General features: G+C 47.3%; 2 protein-coding genes across 2 annotated transcripts; both read right to left on the minus strand.

Moving 5' to 3' along the window:
* Positions 1-754: 754 nt before the first annotated feature.
* Positions 755-9,967, minus strand: LOC127140865 (uncharacterized; the record flags this gene model as incomplete). Its single annotated transcript, XM_051068776.1, has 7 exons — positions 9,309-9,967; positions 5,511-5,787; positions 5,153-5,395; positions 4,823-5,038; positions 4,578-4,652; positions 3,990-4,046; positions 755-819 (listed from the first exon to the last, which is right to left on the minus strand). Coding segments are annotated over exons 2-7 (774 nt in total), but the record flags the coding sequence as incomplete, so codon positions are not given.
* A 2,636-nt stretch (positions 9,968-12,603) lies between these two features.
* On the minus strand, positions 12,604-17,481 carry LOC108874240 (high mobility group protein B2). The gene is made up of 5 exons (XM_018662694.2): positions 17,319-17,481; positions 15,582-15,740; positions 14,334-14,485; positions 13,750-13,924; positions 12,604-13,591 (listed from the first exon to the last, which is right to left on the minus strand). The coding sequence occupies exons 2-5, from the start codon at positions 15,729-15,731 to the stop codon at positions 13,466-13,468; spliced, it is 603 nt and encodes a 200-aa protein (XP_018518210.1). The 5' UTR covers positions 15,732-15,740; positions 17,319-17,481; the 3' UTR covers positions 12,604-13,465.
* Positions 17,482-17,858: the final 377 nt, after the last annotated feature.

Raw genomic sequence — 17,858 nt, forward strand, 5'->3', positions numbered from 1 at the left:
TCTATTTGATCCAGGTTCAGTTTCCCTGAGGCTGAAATACTGTTAACATGAAGTTCATACTGAACATAACAGCTTTACATTCATACATATACAGCCTGAGTGTTCCAGGCAGAACATCATTAACAGGAACAGCTCATTCTCAGACATGTGACCCACATGTTGACTGTAATCCAAGTATCTGAGAAATGATCACATATGTTCCATGTCCTTCCATCTCATATTACAGATGAAGAATCCAGAGAACATGTGACCAGTCTCTCTGTCTTTGTTGGTTTGACATTGTGTCGTTAGAGTCTCTTTAAATTCCTCTAAACCCACAGAATTAACGTGCGCTCTTCATCTGAGAGATACGGTGCACGCCCCTTTAATCAACACGCACTAACTCTGATTAAAGTTAACACCGACTCAACTGACCACATCTGAACCACCGTCGTAGCGTTTAACACAGATCGAGGCAGTCAGGGTTTGTCAACCCCGACTTTACCTGAGAACCTGAGTTCAACCACAGGAGCTTCAGCTCTCTTTGTAGGACAGGGCTCTGGTTTGTACAGTACACATAGTACACAGAGTACATACAGTATTTATGAATATATACAGTACTCAGTTACCTCTGACTGATGAATACACAACATCAGGATCAGCTGGTGATTCTGAAACACAAACACAAACAGTTGAAGGCTGCTGTGTTTGTTAATGTTGTTGTTGTGTGTGTGTGGGTGTGTGTGTGAGTGTGTGTGTGTGTTGCCATGGTTACCAGTCCTCCTTCCTGCTTTCCTCTGAGATCTGATGACGATGTCCCGTAGGTGACGTCAGCAGGACCTGAGAGACAGAAGAACAGGTACAGTTCATTGACCTACTCCTCTGATGAAGGTCTGGAAACATCCTCAAAGTCTGACCTGTGACTGTAACCAGCTCTGAGTGGTTTCACATGTTCAACTGTAGAGCAGAACGAAATAAAAATGAAGACAGCTAAACTCCAAAAATTAGACATTTTCTGTCTCAAAAAGATGCAGAAAAACTAGTCCATGCATTTGTTACTTCTAGGCTGGACTACTGTAATTCATTATTATCAGGCTGCCCCAACAAGTTTCTAAAGACTCTGCAGCTGATCCAAAATGCTGCAGCACGATTACTGACAGGAACTAGAAAAGAGACCAGATTTCTCCTGTGCTAGCCTCTCTTGGGGCACTTGGGGAAACTTAGAGCAGCCTTCTTTCACTGATCCAGAGATTTTCCGGTTAAAGAAACTGTTGTTGAAGGTTCGGGCCCAATTAGAAAAAGATGAATAAGTGTGTTGTTTTTGTTTTTCTCTTTTATTTTATGTTTTTCATTTTGTTTTTGTTTGGTTTCAGCTTTATAAGAACATGTGTGACATAAAGCTGGGGTCTTTAAATAATGGTGCCCGAGATGATGTGAAAAGAGCTTCTCTGTTTAGTTTGATTCAGAACAAAAGTTAAATGTAACTTTCATCCAGGAAACTCATAGTACTTCTGACAATGAATCTGATTGGAGGAGGGCCTTTTTAAGTCATAGGAGCAGTAACAGTGGGGGTGTTGGTATTCTCTTTTCTAGAGATTTCTTGCCAGTCTCTTGCAGTGTTGATGAAATAGTTCCAGGTCGACTGTTAAAAGTAAAAGCTGAGTTTGAGAAAGTTAAAATGGTGTTTGTGAATGTTTATGCTCCAGCTGTTTGGTCTGGAGAGACTTGTTTTTGGAGGAGTTAAAAAATGCTCTCCAGAACTGTAAGAGTGAAGAGTATTTGTTTCTGGGAGGCGACTTCAACTGTACAGTAAACCCTGATTTGGACAGGAATCACCAGGAACCTCATGCTGCTTCTAAGAGCTGTCTCACGAAGCTTGTAGAAACCTTTGAACTGTGTGATGTGTGGAGATACCTTCATAACAGTGTGCGGCAGTATACCTGTGTTCACTCCAAAGATAATTTGTTTGTCTGATCACTTGATAGAGTGTATTGTTTTGAGCATCATATCAGTGTATGTAAAGCCTAAGCCTAACCCTAACCCTATTTAAAGGTTGTTCTATAAGTCCTGTTGGTTTTTCAGATCATTCTCTCGTACAGTGTTTGATTTTTATTAAAGATGTAAAATGTAAAAGTGCATACTGGCACATCAATACCACTCTGTTATCTGACAAAAATTTTCAAAGTGTTTTCAGGACTTTTTGGTTCAATCATAGGAAAGCTAAACGTGAGTACAGCTCTTTACAGCAGTGGTGGGATGTGGGTAAAAGTTAAAATTAAGCAGCTTTGCCTACAGTACACTCTCAATGCCACAAAGGACATGACTCGATCTATGAGAGCTCTGGAGAGAGAAGTGGTGGAGCTGCAGGTTCTAGCAGACTCCACAGGAGAACGAGAACATGTTGAAGTTCTCAAAAGCAAGAAAGCAGCTCTGTTTGACCTGCTGGGTATTCATGCTCAAGGTGCTCTGGTTCAGTCACGTTTTCAAAACATTGTAAGAATGGATGCTCCCTCTCACTTTTTCTTTGGGCTGGAACGTAAGAATGGTCAGAGGAGACTGATGCACTCTTTGAGGTCTGACAGCGGGCTTCTACTGCAAGAGTCTGCTGGGATTCAACAGCATGCTGTTGATTTCTATCAGGACCTTTACAAGATGGATCTCTAGGAGGACCCAGAAGAGGCGTTGTCTTTCTATGAAGGTCTTCCTAAAGTGTCCTTAAATGGAAAATGCAGAGGTGGAGGCGCAGCTCTCTGCTGAGGAGCTGCAGGAGGCACTGCGGGGCCTACAGAGTGGGAAGGCTCCAGGGATCGATGGCCTCCCTGCAGACTTCTATAAGACCTTCTGGCCTGTTATTGGTGAAGATCTGTTACTGGTTCTGAGGGACAGTCTGAGCACAGGGCGGCTGCCTCTGAGCTGCAGGAGGGCTGTCCTCACCCTCCTCCCAAAGAAAGGTGACCTACAGGAGATTAGAACTGGCCGCCCTGTGTCTCTGCTCTGTACTGACTATAAACTCCTGTCCAAAGTGGTTGGCTCTGAGACTAAGGAAAGTGTTGGAGCAGGTCCTTCATGTAGACCAGACATACTGTGTACCCGGCAGGTTGATATCTGATAATATTTTTCTGATTCGAGATATTTTGAACCTCTCCGGTTCATTGGGCTGTGAGCTTGGTCTGATTTCTCTAGATCAAGAAAAGGCTTTTGATCGGAGTTGAACACCAATACTTGTGGCAGACGCAGCAGGCTTTTGGGTTCAGCTCTGGTTTTATAGCCAAGATCAGGGTCTTGTATATTGAGAGTGTACTAAAGATTAACGGTGGTTTGAGTGCTCCTTTTAAGGTGCAGAGGGAGTCAGACAGGGCTGTCTCTGTCTGTCTGCTATATTCTCTGGCCTTAGAGCCTCTTACCACCAGAAATGGATCTTCAGACTGAGAGGCCACTCAGGCCCAAGGATCCAACAGCTCCCCCAAGATCGATCCAGATCGATGATCATGAGATTCCTCAATGCAGCAATAAGAGATGAGATCATACGACAAACATGGAGCCAGAGACAGGTCCTCGTTCAAGACAAACAGATCCTCTTGATCAGGACCGAAAGTCTACGACGTCATCAAACAGTCAGAAAGAGGGAAATACAGATGAAATGTCTGCCAATCAAAAAATACACCTCTCATGTGTAAAAGGCTTCTAAATGATACATCACAACATCCCAGAGGATAACAAGGACAAACAGGAAGTGGAATTAAATATGACTGAGGACGACGTGAGGGAGGAGCTGTGTAACTGTCAGGACAGGAAGAATCTGTCAGATAATATCTGAATTCACCCTTCATCATTTCTTCACAGCTGAATCAACCTTCTGTGGGACAGTCCTGTGATGAGGGAGTACTGCAGGAAAACTGTGGAGCAGATCAGTGAAGACTGTCTGTCCTAAACAAACAGGATGTTTCCATGGTCTGTCAGCTCTGACAACCTCCCTCTGTCTGTGTGTGTGTGTGTGTGTGTGTGTGTACCTGCAGTGTGTGTCCTCACTCCAGAGTAGACTGTGTCTTCAGCAGCAGAGTGTTTGTCTGTTAGTAACAGGAGACATGACTCTGTTAGTGCAGCTGATCAGACTCACATCTACAACATCAACGTGTGCCTGTCTCTCTCTCTCTGTCTGACTGACTGTCTCTCTCTCCGTCTCTTCTGTCTGTCTGTCTCTCTGTCTGACTGACTGTCTGACTGACTGACTGACTGTCTGTCTGTCTGTCTGTCTGTCTGACTGACTGTCTCTGTCTCTCTCTCTCCGTCTCTCTGTCTGTCTGTCTGTCTCTCTGTCTGACTGACTGTCTCTGTCTCTCTCTCTCCGTCTCTCTGTCTGTCTGTCTGTCTGTCTGTCTGTCTCTCTGTCTGTCTGTCTCTCTGTCTGTCTGTCTGTGTGTCTCTCTGTGTGACTGACTGTCTCTCTCTCACTCTCTCTGTCTGTCTGTCTGTCTGTCTCTCTGTCTGACTGTCATTAGTCACATGTTCCTCATTAACTCTCATCACCTCCATCTCTGTTGTTTTCTTTCTTTATTCTCTGAACTCTAACAGTCCACCGCGTCTCCTCCTCCACCCACCTTTCCTATTGGCTGTGTGTCTCACAGTGACATCACAGTAGGTGACATCATCTGGAGCAGGTGAAGGAGTCGGTCCTGAGGAGAGAAGGATCAGGATCAGGATCAGGTGTGTCTCTGATGAACCTGCTATAATCAGAGGCTCTGACAGAGAACCAGTTCAATGAGAGACAGAGGAAGGTTCTCTGAGTCTGGGTCCAGTATAGACTGAGTCCAGAAAAGACCTGCAGACTGAGTCCAGTAATTACCTGTTTGTTTCCTCCACCACAGCACAAGACCAACCAGGACCAGGACCAGGAGAACCAGAGAGCCCAGAGCTGCTACAACTGGGAGGAGGAGGGAGGAGAAGGAGGAGTCTATGGGAGGTGGGGAGGAGTTAGAGGAGTAGTTGGAGGTTGTAGGAGGAGGAGGAGGAGAAGATGAAGGAGGAGGAGGAGGAGGAGGAGGAGGAGGAGGAGGAGGAGCTGCAGGAGAGATGAGTAGAACCTGGTTCAGTGCAGTGATCAGTTTATTATCCAGGTCAGCAGGTTAGTTCATATCTTTAAACTGTCATAGAAACAGGAAGTGATGTCACTGACCTCTGACCCTCAGTCTGCTCTGAGGAGAGTCAAAACCTTTGTTTCTGTAACACCAGTAGAGACCTTCATGAGACTGTTGGACTTTACTGAGGGGGAGTTCTCCATCAGGTCCAGATCCAAGGTCTTTACCATCCCTGAAGAAAAAAGCCTTGAATCTGTTGTTGTCTTTATCTCTACAGCGCAGAGTGACATCACTTCCTGTCATCACAGGAAGTGCAGGGATCTCCAGAATAACTGGAACACCTGAACCACAGAGACACAGACAGAGTTTCACCAACAGACCTGAACCACAGAGACACAGACAGAGTTTCACCAACAGACCTGAACCACAGAGAAACTACAGGATGGAAACACTGACCTGCTTTATCAGTTACTGTGTTAATGACACTGATGTTGATCTGATCAGCTCTGTCTTCACACCAGTAACCTCCAGAGTCTGAGAGACTGGAGACCAGAGATGTTACAGGAGGAACCATCAAACCTCCCAAATCCTGAAGCTGGTCCACAGTCCTCAGTCTGTCCTCCTCTGGTCCTCTTTACTGTCTGTCCATCAGAGACCACCTGTCCCTCACATCTCAGAGAGACGGACTCTCCTTTAAAGAACTGGAGACGGTTTGGACTGACATTCAGAGAGACTGGAGGACAGACAGTCAGACAGACAGACAGTCAGTCAGTCAGTCAGACAGACAGTCAGACAGACAGTCAGTCAGACAGTCAGTCAGACAGTCAGTCAGACAGACAGACAGACAGACAGTCAGTCAGTCAGTCAGTCAGACAGACAGTCAGACAGACAGTCAGTCAGACAGTCAGTCAGACAGTCAGACAGACAGACAGACAGACAGACAGACAGTCAGACAGATAGACAGACAGACAGTCAGACAGACAGACAGACAGTCAGTCAGTCAGTCAGTCAGACAGATAGACAGACAGTCAGACAGACAGTCAGTCAGACAGTCAGACAGGACAGACAGACAGACAGTCAGACAGATAGACAGACAGACAGACAGTCCAGTCAGTCAGACAGTCAGTCAGACAGTCAGACAGACAGACAGACAGACAGACAGACAGTCAGACAGATAGACAGACAGACAGACAGTCAGACAGACAGACAGACAGACAGACAGTCAGTCAGAGTAAATGTATCTGTATTATTATTGGAGTCAGTGACTGTTTTCTCTTCCATCAGCTCACCTGCAGAAACAGTCAGTCCAGACAGCAGCAGCACAGACACACACCTGCAACAGGAGGACAGAGGACACTGAGGGTCAGAGGACACTGAGGGACAGAGGACACTGAGGGACAGAGGACACTGAGGGTCAGAGGTCACAGCTGATCCATACCTGAAAACACTGAGTTCTGTTTTGCACATTACTACATGTGTGTCAGTGGTGTGTGTGTCAGTGGTGTGTGTGTCAGTGGTGTGTTGTTGTGCTGGAGAAACTGGTTGATCTGAGACTTTACCCTGAACTGTGTCAGGTTCAGTTTGACCCTCAGAGCTTCCTGTAGCTGGACTGACCTGTTCACTGGACTCACCCTGACCCAGCTGCTGCTGAGACCAGGACTCTGGTCTAATATCAGTTTTCATATGAATGGATGAGTCGAGTTTCCTCTGATCTGTATCTTTACTGGATCATTAACAGCTCTTCTTTCTCTCCTCGTCTTAGTTCAGTCAGTGTTCATGTTCATGTTCATTCATCTCAACAAGATCTAGCCCCCCCCCCAAACACACACACACAGACTGTCACAGACTATAATCCTCCCACCCCCCACTACACGTTACATTAACACACATCCGGACAATCACTGCCACCTTCATTTTTGCAATCTACACTTTACACTTTATACTTTACATTTTACTTTTTAATTATGTATATTTATGTATATAGTTCTTGCTCTTCACTCTTTTCCTTTACTATAACTGTCCTTTAGCACCAATATACCAAGACAAATTCCTTGTATGTGCAAACTTACTTGGCAATAAAGTCTGATTCTGATTCTGATGTTGTTTCCTGTCACTGACTGATGGTTCTGTGTTGGACAGGAAACCAGACTCAGCAGTTTCACCTGGTGCTGATGAAGCTGGGTTAAATAAACATGTGACTGTTGAACCTGAGCCCTGCTCTGACTCACAGAGACCACAGGGGGGCGCTGCAGGACACTCATCATTCACACTGAGTCTAAACAGGTTCAACCTGCAGAGTTTGTTCATGTGAAACAGGAGCAGTCAGAGTCTGAGAGTCTGAGTCCTGCTCCAGGTCAGAGTCCAGAGGGTTAATGTTTTACCACAAACACATGACAGGAAGTCAGAGCACAAACGACAGCCACAAATAATTACCAAAATAAAACAGGAAGTGACACAGCAGGAAAATAAAACACAGAATAAATGATAATATCAAACTGCAGCAGTTTGGCCTCATCAGCCACCGTAGGTTCACACACTGAATACACTAATATGGACAGAGACAATACCCAGCATGCATTTCACTCCAACCACAGGTGATGGTGGAGATCCTGAACTGAACTGAAAACTGTCATTTAATATAAAGTCTGTAACATGAGGTCACTTCCTGTGGACAGAGGTCACCTGAGCAGGTAACAGGTGATGTCAGTCTAACACACAGTCACAGGAAACATCCACTGTTTCTACACCGTGAGGCTGATTCAATAGATCACCTCAGAGAGGTTCAGGGTTTAATGGTGATGTACAAAGAAAAACATTTTCCACTGAGTGAGAACGTGAAGAGATAATAAAGTAGAGTAGAACGTGAAGAGATAATAAAGTAGAATCAGAGTAGAAGTAGAAGTAGAATCTGATAGAGGAGGTTTAATCAGTTCAGGTAGAGATGGAGCCTGAATGTTACAGCTGAAGGAGGATCAGGTCTTTATAGGTCTGTGTTATAATGAATAATAATTATTAGATAAAGTGTTGGTGAATGGTCAGAGGAAGAAGAAGAAGAAGAAGAAGAAGAAGAAGAAGAAGAAGAAGAAGAAGAAGAAGAAGAAGAAGAGCTCTTTAAAAAGGTTTTACTCTCTGTCCTGATTCAGCTCTGAACAGCTGTTGTTGTTGTTGTTGTTGTTGTCTTTTTATTTTTCTTGTTTGGTTTATTTGTCTCGTGCTCAGTCGTTGTTGAGTTTGTGACGTTTGGTTGAAAAAGTTATAAATAAAGTTTTTTTAAACCCTCCTGAACCTGATCACTGAAGGACTCTGATCCAGATCCAGATCCAGTTCACTTCAGACTTTTCTTCTGTCAAATCTGCAGATTTTAGAAACTTCCTGTGGATGAAGTTTCCTACAGGCAGTGAAGTGGACGTGGTGTTGAATGGACAGAGAGCTCTGCTCTGCTTCAGGATTAACACAGACAGAAACAGGAGGTTTCACAGAGCGTCTGCGGTTTAATGCCTGATCCTGATCCTGATCCTGAATGAACGGTGATCAGCTCAGTTAGAGACTCTACAGCTGCTGAGGAACTCACTCTGACTCTCAGCTCGTCCTGGAGCTCAGGAAACAGACGTCTGAGCAGAGACCACTGAAAACACTGTTCTCTGTCTCTGTCTCTGTCTCTGTCTACAGTCTGTTCACTCTGACACAGACTGCAGATAATCTGACAGGATCTCTCTGACCTGGACTCTGACTCTGATCTGGACTCTGACTCTGACTCTGATCTGGACTCTGACTCTGACTCTGACCTGGACTCTGACTCTGACTCTGACCTGGACTCTGACTCTGACTCTGACTCTGACTCGGACTCTGATCTGGACTCTGATCTGGACTCTGACTCTGACTCTGATGGTCATCAAACACCTGGTCTGTTTCTGTGTTGAATAAAGATTCCTCTAAAATCCTGTGAGGTTCAAACAGAACAGATCAACTGTCAGAGACTCTCAGAGGATCAGAGAGGAAAACTGAGACAGTGACTCTGATCTGATCTGGTCTGATCTGACCTGAACTGGTCTGATCTGAACTGGTCTGATCTGATCTGAGGTCAGTTCAAACACATTCAACATTAAAACTGTTTAAACAAGTTTCATCAACTCAAGCGTCACCGCCTCAGAATCTGACTCCACCTGAACAGACTCAGTCTGGGTCCTGGTCCAGATCAGTCTGAGTGAGTGAGTGAGTGAGTGAGTGAGTGAGTGAGGTCAGTGTTTGACTCACCGAGGAGCAGAGACACAGACGGAGTCTTCATGTTGTCTGGATGACGACTGAATGTCAGTCTGAGCAGCAGAGCGACGCCTTCAGCTTCACTTCCTGTTCTCCCTCCTCCCTCCTCCCTCACCCTCTCACGGCCGCTGCCTCGCTGTGAGAGGGTGAAGCTGTTTCACACATCAGGTGATGCTGCACCTGATGCACCTGAGCTACGATGCACCTCCTCCTCCTCCTCCTCCTCCACCTCCTCCCACAGCAGGAAGACTCGCTGCATCAGAGCTGGGGGGTAAAGGTCAAAGGTCAGACAGGGTGACGCTCTGTCTGTGAAACAGTCCTGTTTGGTACCTGGGTCTGAACCTGGACCACACCTGGACCTGATCCCCTCCCTCAGGTGGAGGAGCAGAGGAGTCTGCTGCACCTGGTCCAGAGTGACAGGAGACAGGTGTCAGAGTCTCAGAGTCCAGGTCTGGACCTGAGTCTGGGTCCAGGTCTGACTATGAGCTGGTCTCAATTCTCAACATAAAAAATAACCTTTAATGGTAAAATGATAAAAAGAGGAACAAAGAAAAAGAGGAAGGAAACAAGATGGACGACTGAAGACTGAAGATAACACACTTCTCACAACACAATACACATCACACACACCACACATCAACACACAACAACACAACACACACACCACACATCAACACACACACAACAACACAACACAATACACATCACACACCACCACACACCACACATCAACACACAACACAATACACATCACACACCACACACACCACACATCAACACACAACACAACACAACACAACACACCCTGACCCAGAGCAGACTGTGACCATGTTTCTCAGACCAGTCGAGGGAACGATGTTCGTGTTAAACTGGTGTAAACTCACTTCTGCTTTCTGCTGTTTATTCTCACACTCTGTCTCTGACACAACAGGCCTGTTACACACAGACCAGACCAGAACAGACCAGACCAGCACAGGCCAGGCCAGCACAGGCCAGACCAGACCAGACCAGCACAGGCCAGACCAGACCAGAACAGCACAGACAAGACCAGAACCACCAGACCTCCTCCTCTGTCACTCAGCCACAGGTGAAGCAGGTGAAGCACAGACGGACTCCTGGTCACAGATCGGTCTGATCTCAGATCAGTGTACGGTTCATCAGTCTCAGTCTCAGTCTCACAAAATGGCCGCCATCCTCCACCCTGAGATGGAGGCGAGGAGGAGCTGATAGTGATTGTGACACCGCTGAGTGACGATGAGCTGAAACCACAACCACAGACGTTATTCAGTCCTCCTCAGAGAACAGGCCTGTTTACAGGGACCAGAGCAGGACCAGAGTCCAGACCCTCAGTCTGGGTCTGGATCACTGAGGACTGAGGGTCTGTGGACAGAGACAGAGACAACAACCACAGTAAAGCTGAGAAAGACTCCTGATGCAAACATCCTCTGGTCAGAGGTCAGAGGTCAGAGGGCTGATCATCTGATGGTTGTAAAGATGATCCTTTAAGATTCTCCTGTGGTGTGAGCTGTGTTCAGACTGATCTTACCCTCCCTGATCTGCTCTGAAGACAATCGATGATCAATACCTTTGATCATGAATCCTGTTGTGTGAGAGAGAGAGGACAGGAGACGTTCTCGTCCTCCATGTTTGTTTCCTCTGAAGTCGTCAGATGAGATCTGAGCAGGAATCTGTCGTCATGTGACGTCTCCGATGTTTCCTACATCATTCAGTTTGTAATGACCTGTCAGGGTTCAGTCCAGAGGAGGAACCTGGTCCGGTCCGGTCTGATCTGGTCTGGGTGAATCCAGCTGTGGCAGCTGTTCCTCTCTGCTCTGGATGTGGACAGAAAGTAAAACTCTACTTTTGTGTTGATTAAAAAAAACTTTTAGGAAACAGAGAAGTTTAACCACAAACAAGAAGGAAGGAATATTTAAAGCCATGAAGGAGAAGTGAAACAGTGATACACTGAGAATGAACATGTTTTATGGGTCTGGCTCCACAGCGCCTCCTGCAGCGTTTCACCTACAGGTGTGAGAGACGACAGGTGTATGGAGCAGCCTGACACCTACAGCAGGACACACACTGACACATTATTAAAATCTTACCTGATGTAAAAAACATCACAGACACCTGAGGACAGGTGATGTCAGACAGGTGTGTTCTTATAGTGAGTGATGTCCAACACACCACACACTAACAGATTCATTTTAACAACCAGAGTCTGGACTCACAGCTCCACACCTGACCACGTCAGAGGAAACAAACATGGCCGACGACCACGTCTCTGGTTTGTTGTGCTTCTGTTTTCAGTGAGCTGCTTCCTGATCTCAGAGCAGATCAGGGAGGGTAAGATCAGTCTGAACACACCTCACACCACAGGACAATCTGACAGGATCATCTTTACAGCCGTCAGATCATCAGACCTGAACAGACCTGAGGACTCGGATCAGGTCTGATCATCTTCTGCTGTGAATTACTTTGGTTTGAAGATGTTTAATTTTTAGAGGTCGTACTGTAGAGCTGATGTTCCTCTGTCCTCTTCTACAAACCTGCAGCAACAGGCCTTCAGAGTAACTTCAGAGTAACTCAGTAACTGATCAGAGTAACTTCAGAGTAACTCAGTAACTGATCAGAGTAACTCAGTAACTGATCAGAGTAACTCAGTAACCTGTATCACTACAGGTTTCATGGTGATTAACCTGCGTCTCTAACCTGCTCTGAGCAGGTTGTGTCAGTAACTCGGTGTTAATCGACCCACAGACTGAGGCCGACTCTGCAGGACCAGGATGTTCAGTCTAAAGAGTTTCATCTCCATCAGAGTCTGAGCTGAGGTGTCGTCTCCTCAGAGAAACATGGCCGCTCACAGGAAGTGTTTGTTCCTCCAGGTGAAGAGCCTCAGCTGTTCACACATTAAACCCTGTAACATTAAACCAGGTGGACTGATTCTCACAGATCTCAGACCGGACCTCATGGATTCTGGTGTCGGGGTTGGTGGGATGCTCTGGCTTCAGGAGGCGTTCAGGTTCTGACAGGAAGTGAGGACACCTGAACGCAGCATTAGTCATCTCTGATATTCAGCCGCAGCACTTCCTGCTCCAACATTTCACAATAAGAGATCATTCAGGTAACATTAGAAAAGGTCAGACTCAGGTCAGACCTCTGAAACGGTCTGAGCTGGTCCCAGGATCAGGACCTGAAGGAAGACCAGACCACACGGTGTTTCCCTCAGTTGTTTTATTATAAAAGTTGTTTCTACTCTGACAGTGAACAAGGAAAGAAAACCTCCGATAAACCTCCGTAAGAAAATAAAAACAACAACATGATGATGATGATGAAGAGCGGGGGGCGGGGGGTTTCCATGGCAACACACAGGGGTGACAGTGGGGATGGGGAGGGTGCAGGGGTAACCATGGTAACAGTGAGGAGGGGGGGGGGTTACTCTACTATCCTCTGGTGTCGGACAGTTTAACATCTGATCACACACACACACCACACACACTTACAGAAAGGCAACACACACACAGTGACACACACTCACTCCGTGGTCCTGTGTGTGTGTTTCAGAGCGACCTCAGTCTGGTCATGTGACGTGCCGACAGTGAGCCAGAGCTTTCAGCCTGGGCTTCATCACTCTGACCTCTGACACTCTGCGACTCCTGACGTGAAAACTTCACTGATCAATTTGTTCTGATTGGTTAATTTAACAGGAAGTGGTGAGAATCTGACATCTCCCTCTGACCAATCAGATTCAGGTACTTTCAAAATAAAAGCATCAAATCTGAGACACAAACGTCTCTGCATTAAAAAGATAAAAACTCCGGCCTCATCACTGAGGTGAAGTGCATTCTGGGAGGTGGGCGTCAGGCTGGAGAGGGGCGGAGCATCGCAGCTCAGGATCAGCTGGTGTTCACCTGGTCAGGTTCAGGTCACATGGTCTCTGTCAGACCTCCTGACCTCCTGACCTGGAGCGAACCTGTCGTCTCTACGCTCACCTCACCCTCACCTGTCCCTACCATCACCTGCAGTGAAGCTCCACCCCCTGTCTGCTCTGGTCCAATCAGCTGTCAGACCTGTCACCTCTGAAACACACACACCTACCTGTCTCCCTCTCTCTCTAACACACACACTCTCTCTCTCTCATCCAGTCGTCTCTACTCGTCGTCGTCCTCCTCGTCGTCTTCGTCCTCTCCCTCCTCGTCCTCCTCCTCCTCTCCTCCCTGAGCTGAAGAGCCGGGGTTCCTGGCGTACGTGCCGCCGCCGCGGTACGCCACCATGTCCTGTCAGACAGGAAACAGAACACAGAGTTAAACCGACTTCATCAAACAGACTGAGGAACCTGCCAGACCTGCTGCTGCGGTCCACACAGGTCTGACAGACTGTCCTACACCTGGCTGACTGAACACACCTGTCTCCCCCTCCCTCCCCCGTGCCTCACCCGGTCGTATTTCTCTCGTAGTTTCTGGGCCTTCTCTTCGTACGGCTGTTTCTCAGACTGGGACAGTTTGCTCCACATCTCTCCCAGTCTCTTGGCACAGTCTCCTATAGACAGACCAGGATACTGCTGCTTCACACTGGGACGGTACTCGCTGCAGAACACAAAGAACGCAGACCTGCAGGGAGACAGGGGGGGCAGGGTTAGACTGGATCCTCCATCACTGACTCGGCTGCCTCAGTAGACTGGGTTCAGCCTCATTAACAGCAGCAGAGAAACTAACAGCAGATCTAATCTGTGTTTATCAGTGTGATGGGCGGACTCTGTCACTTCCTGTCAGCTCACAGCTGTTAGCTGCACGTTAAACTCTCACATCAGTCTGAACAGAACCAGTCTGGGTCTGTGGTCTGGACACAGGTCCTGGTCCACAGGCTTATTTAATGTATTAACTTCCTGCTCAGGACCCAGAGATCAGACTCAGACCCTGGTCTGGTCTGTGGTCCAGCCTCATCAGTGACTGTGTGCTGCCCTCTGCTGGTGGACTGTCAGACTGGCTCAGGACCAGCAGGGTGAAGCAGAGGACTTACGGGGGTCTTTTGGGGGCGTTGGGGTCTTTCCTCTTGCGGCCCCTCTTTCCGAAGCCCTTGGGGGGGACGTAGTCTCTCATCTCCCGGTTGTAGCGAACCTTGTCGGCCTTGGCCATGTCCTCGAAACACTTCTTATCACTGGGAGACAGAGCCTGGAAGGACAGGACAGACGGTCAGGACACACCACCTCTGACCTCTGACCTCCAGCTGTGACTGATCTGAGGTCAGACTGAGGGACAGAGGAGGAGCGAACAGAGAGAGCTCCACCAGAACAAACCTTCACGTTTTATTTTGAAGTAGCAGGAGGTCTATCAGTGCTGGGGTCATGTGACTGTCACCTGGTGCACGTCAGGTTCACTGACGGACCACCTGTCCACCACGTCAGTTACAGTTCACCAGGACAGAGACACATCATCATGATACTGAGTTAATCAAACAGAGTCAGTCTCAGTTTAACACTGTCTGTGTTCACATGTTGTAGTTACTGTGATCAATCAGCATCATTGATCGTCTCCATCCTCTGCTTCATCTGATTCATTCTGATCATCAGAGTTTCAGTCAGGAGACTCCACAGATACAAGAACCATCACTGTCACAGGTGGAGTGTTGTTCATCATAAACACAGGACTCCACATCAACAACAACAACAACATTAATGATGACGACATTATAAGACCTGATCTATAATGTGAAGATGACTCATGTTGGTCAGTATCAGAGAATAAACACAGACTGATTTACTGTCACAGTTTAACATGACCACAGCTCATCTTCATCTCCCTCCTCCTCCTCCTCCCACAGTGACCGTCTGTGAATCTACAGGATCAATATCAGCTGATCAGCTGATCAGTTCATCATCAGACACTGGAACATTTCTGTGTCAGACTCTAAACCTTCATCACTCTGAGGATCATCATCAGTCAAACTTATTAAAGACTGATCGTCTCTGATCAGCAGTCATTGATTATTGATTGATTAGTGAGTGTGGCAGCGCCCCCTGCTGCCTCTGAGATAAACTACATCCTGTCACAGACGTCAGCTTCATCAGGACCAACAGGTCAGAGTCTGAGTCCTGGCTCAGTCACAGCACAGACCAACATGGTTCCTGTTCCTGCAGGTCCACACAGACCTGGACTCAGAACCAGCTCCATCTGCACAGGACCAGGAACTGACTCAGTAAGTCATCATTACCTGTCTGTCTGTCTCTGTACCTGTCTGTCTCTACCTGTCTCTCTCTCTCGGTCGTACCTTCCATCTCTCGGAGCACTTCTTGGAGAACTCGGCGAAGTTGACCGACTGCTCGGGGTTTTTCTTCCGGTGTTCCTCTCGACACGTCTGGACGAAGAAGGCGTACGCCGACGTCTTCCCCTTCGGCTTGTTGACGTCTTTACGCATCATACTGACGGCCTGAGACACGGAGAGAGGAAGACGAGAGGAGTTATTCTCAGCTCTGATAAAACTGGTTCACTAATGTGCAGCTGGAAAAAAACATTCATTTAATTTTTATTATGATGTTACAGACAATAACACACATTCATCAACATTTAAAGAACAGTAACAGACCAGTTTGATATTAATCAGTTTCTAATGTGACGTCTTCAAACCCAGATTTATTCAGTTTATTATGACAGAGAACAGATCAGCTCTGAGCTGAATCTAACCATTATTTTCTCATTTAACTCACTGTTCTAATTAACAAAATATTCAGTTTAATATTTCACATACAACAAAGAAAAGCAGATCATACAAAAAAGAGAAAGTAGGTGGAACAATGTAAAAGGTGATTTTTTTAAATATCCCAGACTGAACAACATAAACAGATGGATAACTGATGACCAGTAATGAGGATAATTACAGGTTGATAATATATTTGAACTTGACACCACTCACTGAACAAACCTTTATTTATTAACACATCAACAGAAACACTGAATATATTTGTGTGAATGACCCTTTAACCTGGACGTGTTGTTTTGTTCATAATGAAAATTTAACCTTGTGATCTGTTTGAATGTGTTTTATTATAATTCATATTAAAACATAAAGGACAGCGGGTGACTGGTCCGTTAATCATCCGTTAAACCGTCTCCTACCGGCCCGTCGGCTCTGACTGAGCTGATCGGGAATAACAAAGAACAGAGAGGGGATCCATTTTCTCTGCCGGGGGAGTCAGGAGGCCCGTCGACCCGGGCTGGACCCCCTCTCTGCCCGGGCACAGTGTCGGGACATCCCGCCGCAGACCGGTTCCCCCCTCTCCGCCTGTGACTGGGACTCTACGGGCGGCCGAGGTGAACGAAAACCGAAGCTAGCCGTGTTTTCTATGGAGATCTACGGCTGCTGCAGTTAGCCTAGCCGTGCTAACAGGCTAGCTCCGACAGAACAATGGGCCACCATTTGCTTCCCGCCCTCTGCAGAGCTAGCCGCCCCATCCCCCTCCGCTAGCAGCAGGCTAACCGGCTAGGAGGCAGAGAAAAAAGACATTTAAACCGCAGAGACGTTAGAAACCACAACACCACACTTTCCGTTAAAACGGGGATTTTATCTTTAACCGCGGCGCCGTTTTTACACCAACCGGCCGTGTCTGCAACGGAAATATGGAGTCAGGACAACAGCTACGCATTTTCAACGAAGGGCTCCGGTTATACTCCGGAGAGGTCAACGTTGTATGGACGGGACGCGGCTATTTCCTGGCATTCATACTCCAAAATGGGCGTTTCGTGTTTACAACAACACGTTTCTAAGAGTCCCCGGAGTGCGCGCACAGACGGGCTCAGAAATGAGAACAAAGCTCACCACCGCCACATTCTGGCCGTTAAAGCGGCCATTTTATTCCCGTTTTCCAGCCTCCTTCATGGACCTTTTATCACAGGATCCTCTGCACGGCAGAAAAAACCCAACCGGCAAATCAAAGCCAGCTCATTGTCAGTTACAGGTTAATTAAATCTAACCCAGTGCAGCGGGAGGAGGATGCACCGCGGTACTCACTCGTCAGGGGGGCCGGCTACAGGATGGGGCAGACTTCGGACCGGTTCTCGGGGTTTGGATCCTGGGTTCTTGTTGTTGTTTGGAGGCTGAAGCAGCGACTGGAGCCGTTGGTTCACTTTCAAACTGGGTCGAGCTCGAGCCCGGCCCCGCCCCCCAGCAACGCCCCCGTTGGTTATTCCCGATCAGGGGGCGGGAGCACGGGCTGCTGCGGTGGGCGTGACTCGGCTGAATACTGACCCGTGATTGGCTGGTTGGACCGCAAGTCAAAGCTCGGTGCCACGCAGCTCCGCCCGCTCAACAACGACAGCAGGGCGGGAACTCTACTCTCACAACAGGGTGGGGCTAATTTGTATCCCTGCGTCTGATTGGTCAGGATCTGTGTGTGTCAAATTAACCGGCCAATCAGTGAGGAGGAGGAGGAGGGGCGACAGGGCAGCAGTGCGAGGGATGAAGATGGAGATTGTATAAATACAGTTGTGGTTGTTTTCAGTGTTAATCTCAGGCTGCAGCGGGATATCAATTAATCAGACAATCGATTGA

Source organism: Lates calcarifer, unplaced genomic scaffold, assembly GCF_001640805.2.
Source record: "Lates calcarifer isolate ASB-BC8 unplaced genomic scaffold, TLL_Latcal_v3 _unitig_5263_quiver_819, whole genome shotgun sequence".
In the NCBI taxonomy this organism is placed as follows: domain Eukaryota; kingdom Metazoa; phylum Chordata; class Actinopteri; family Centropomidae; genus Lates; species Lates calcarifer.

Excerpts from the sequence above, each read along its gene's own strand:
- LOC108874240 (XM_018662694.2), bottom strand. The coding sequence starts at position 15,731 with ATGATGCGTAAAGACGTCAACAAGCCGAAGGGGAAGACGTCGGCGTAC. Across the intron at positions 14,486-15,581 it reads AGTGCTCCGAGAGATGGAAG|GCTCTGTCTCCCAGTGATAA; the intron begins GTACGACCGAGA and ends CTGTCCTTCCAG. Across the intron at positions 13,925-14,333 it reads AACGCCCCCAAAAGACCCCC|GTCTGCGTTCTTTGTGTTCT; the intron begins GTAAGTCCTCTG and ends GTCTCCCTGCAG.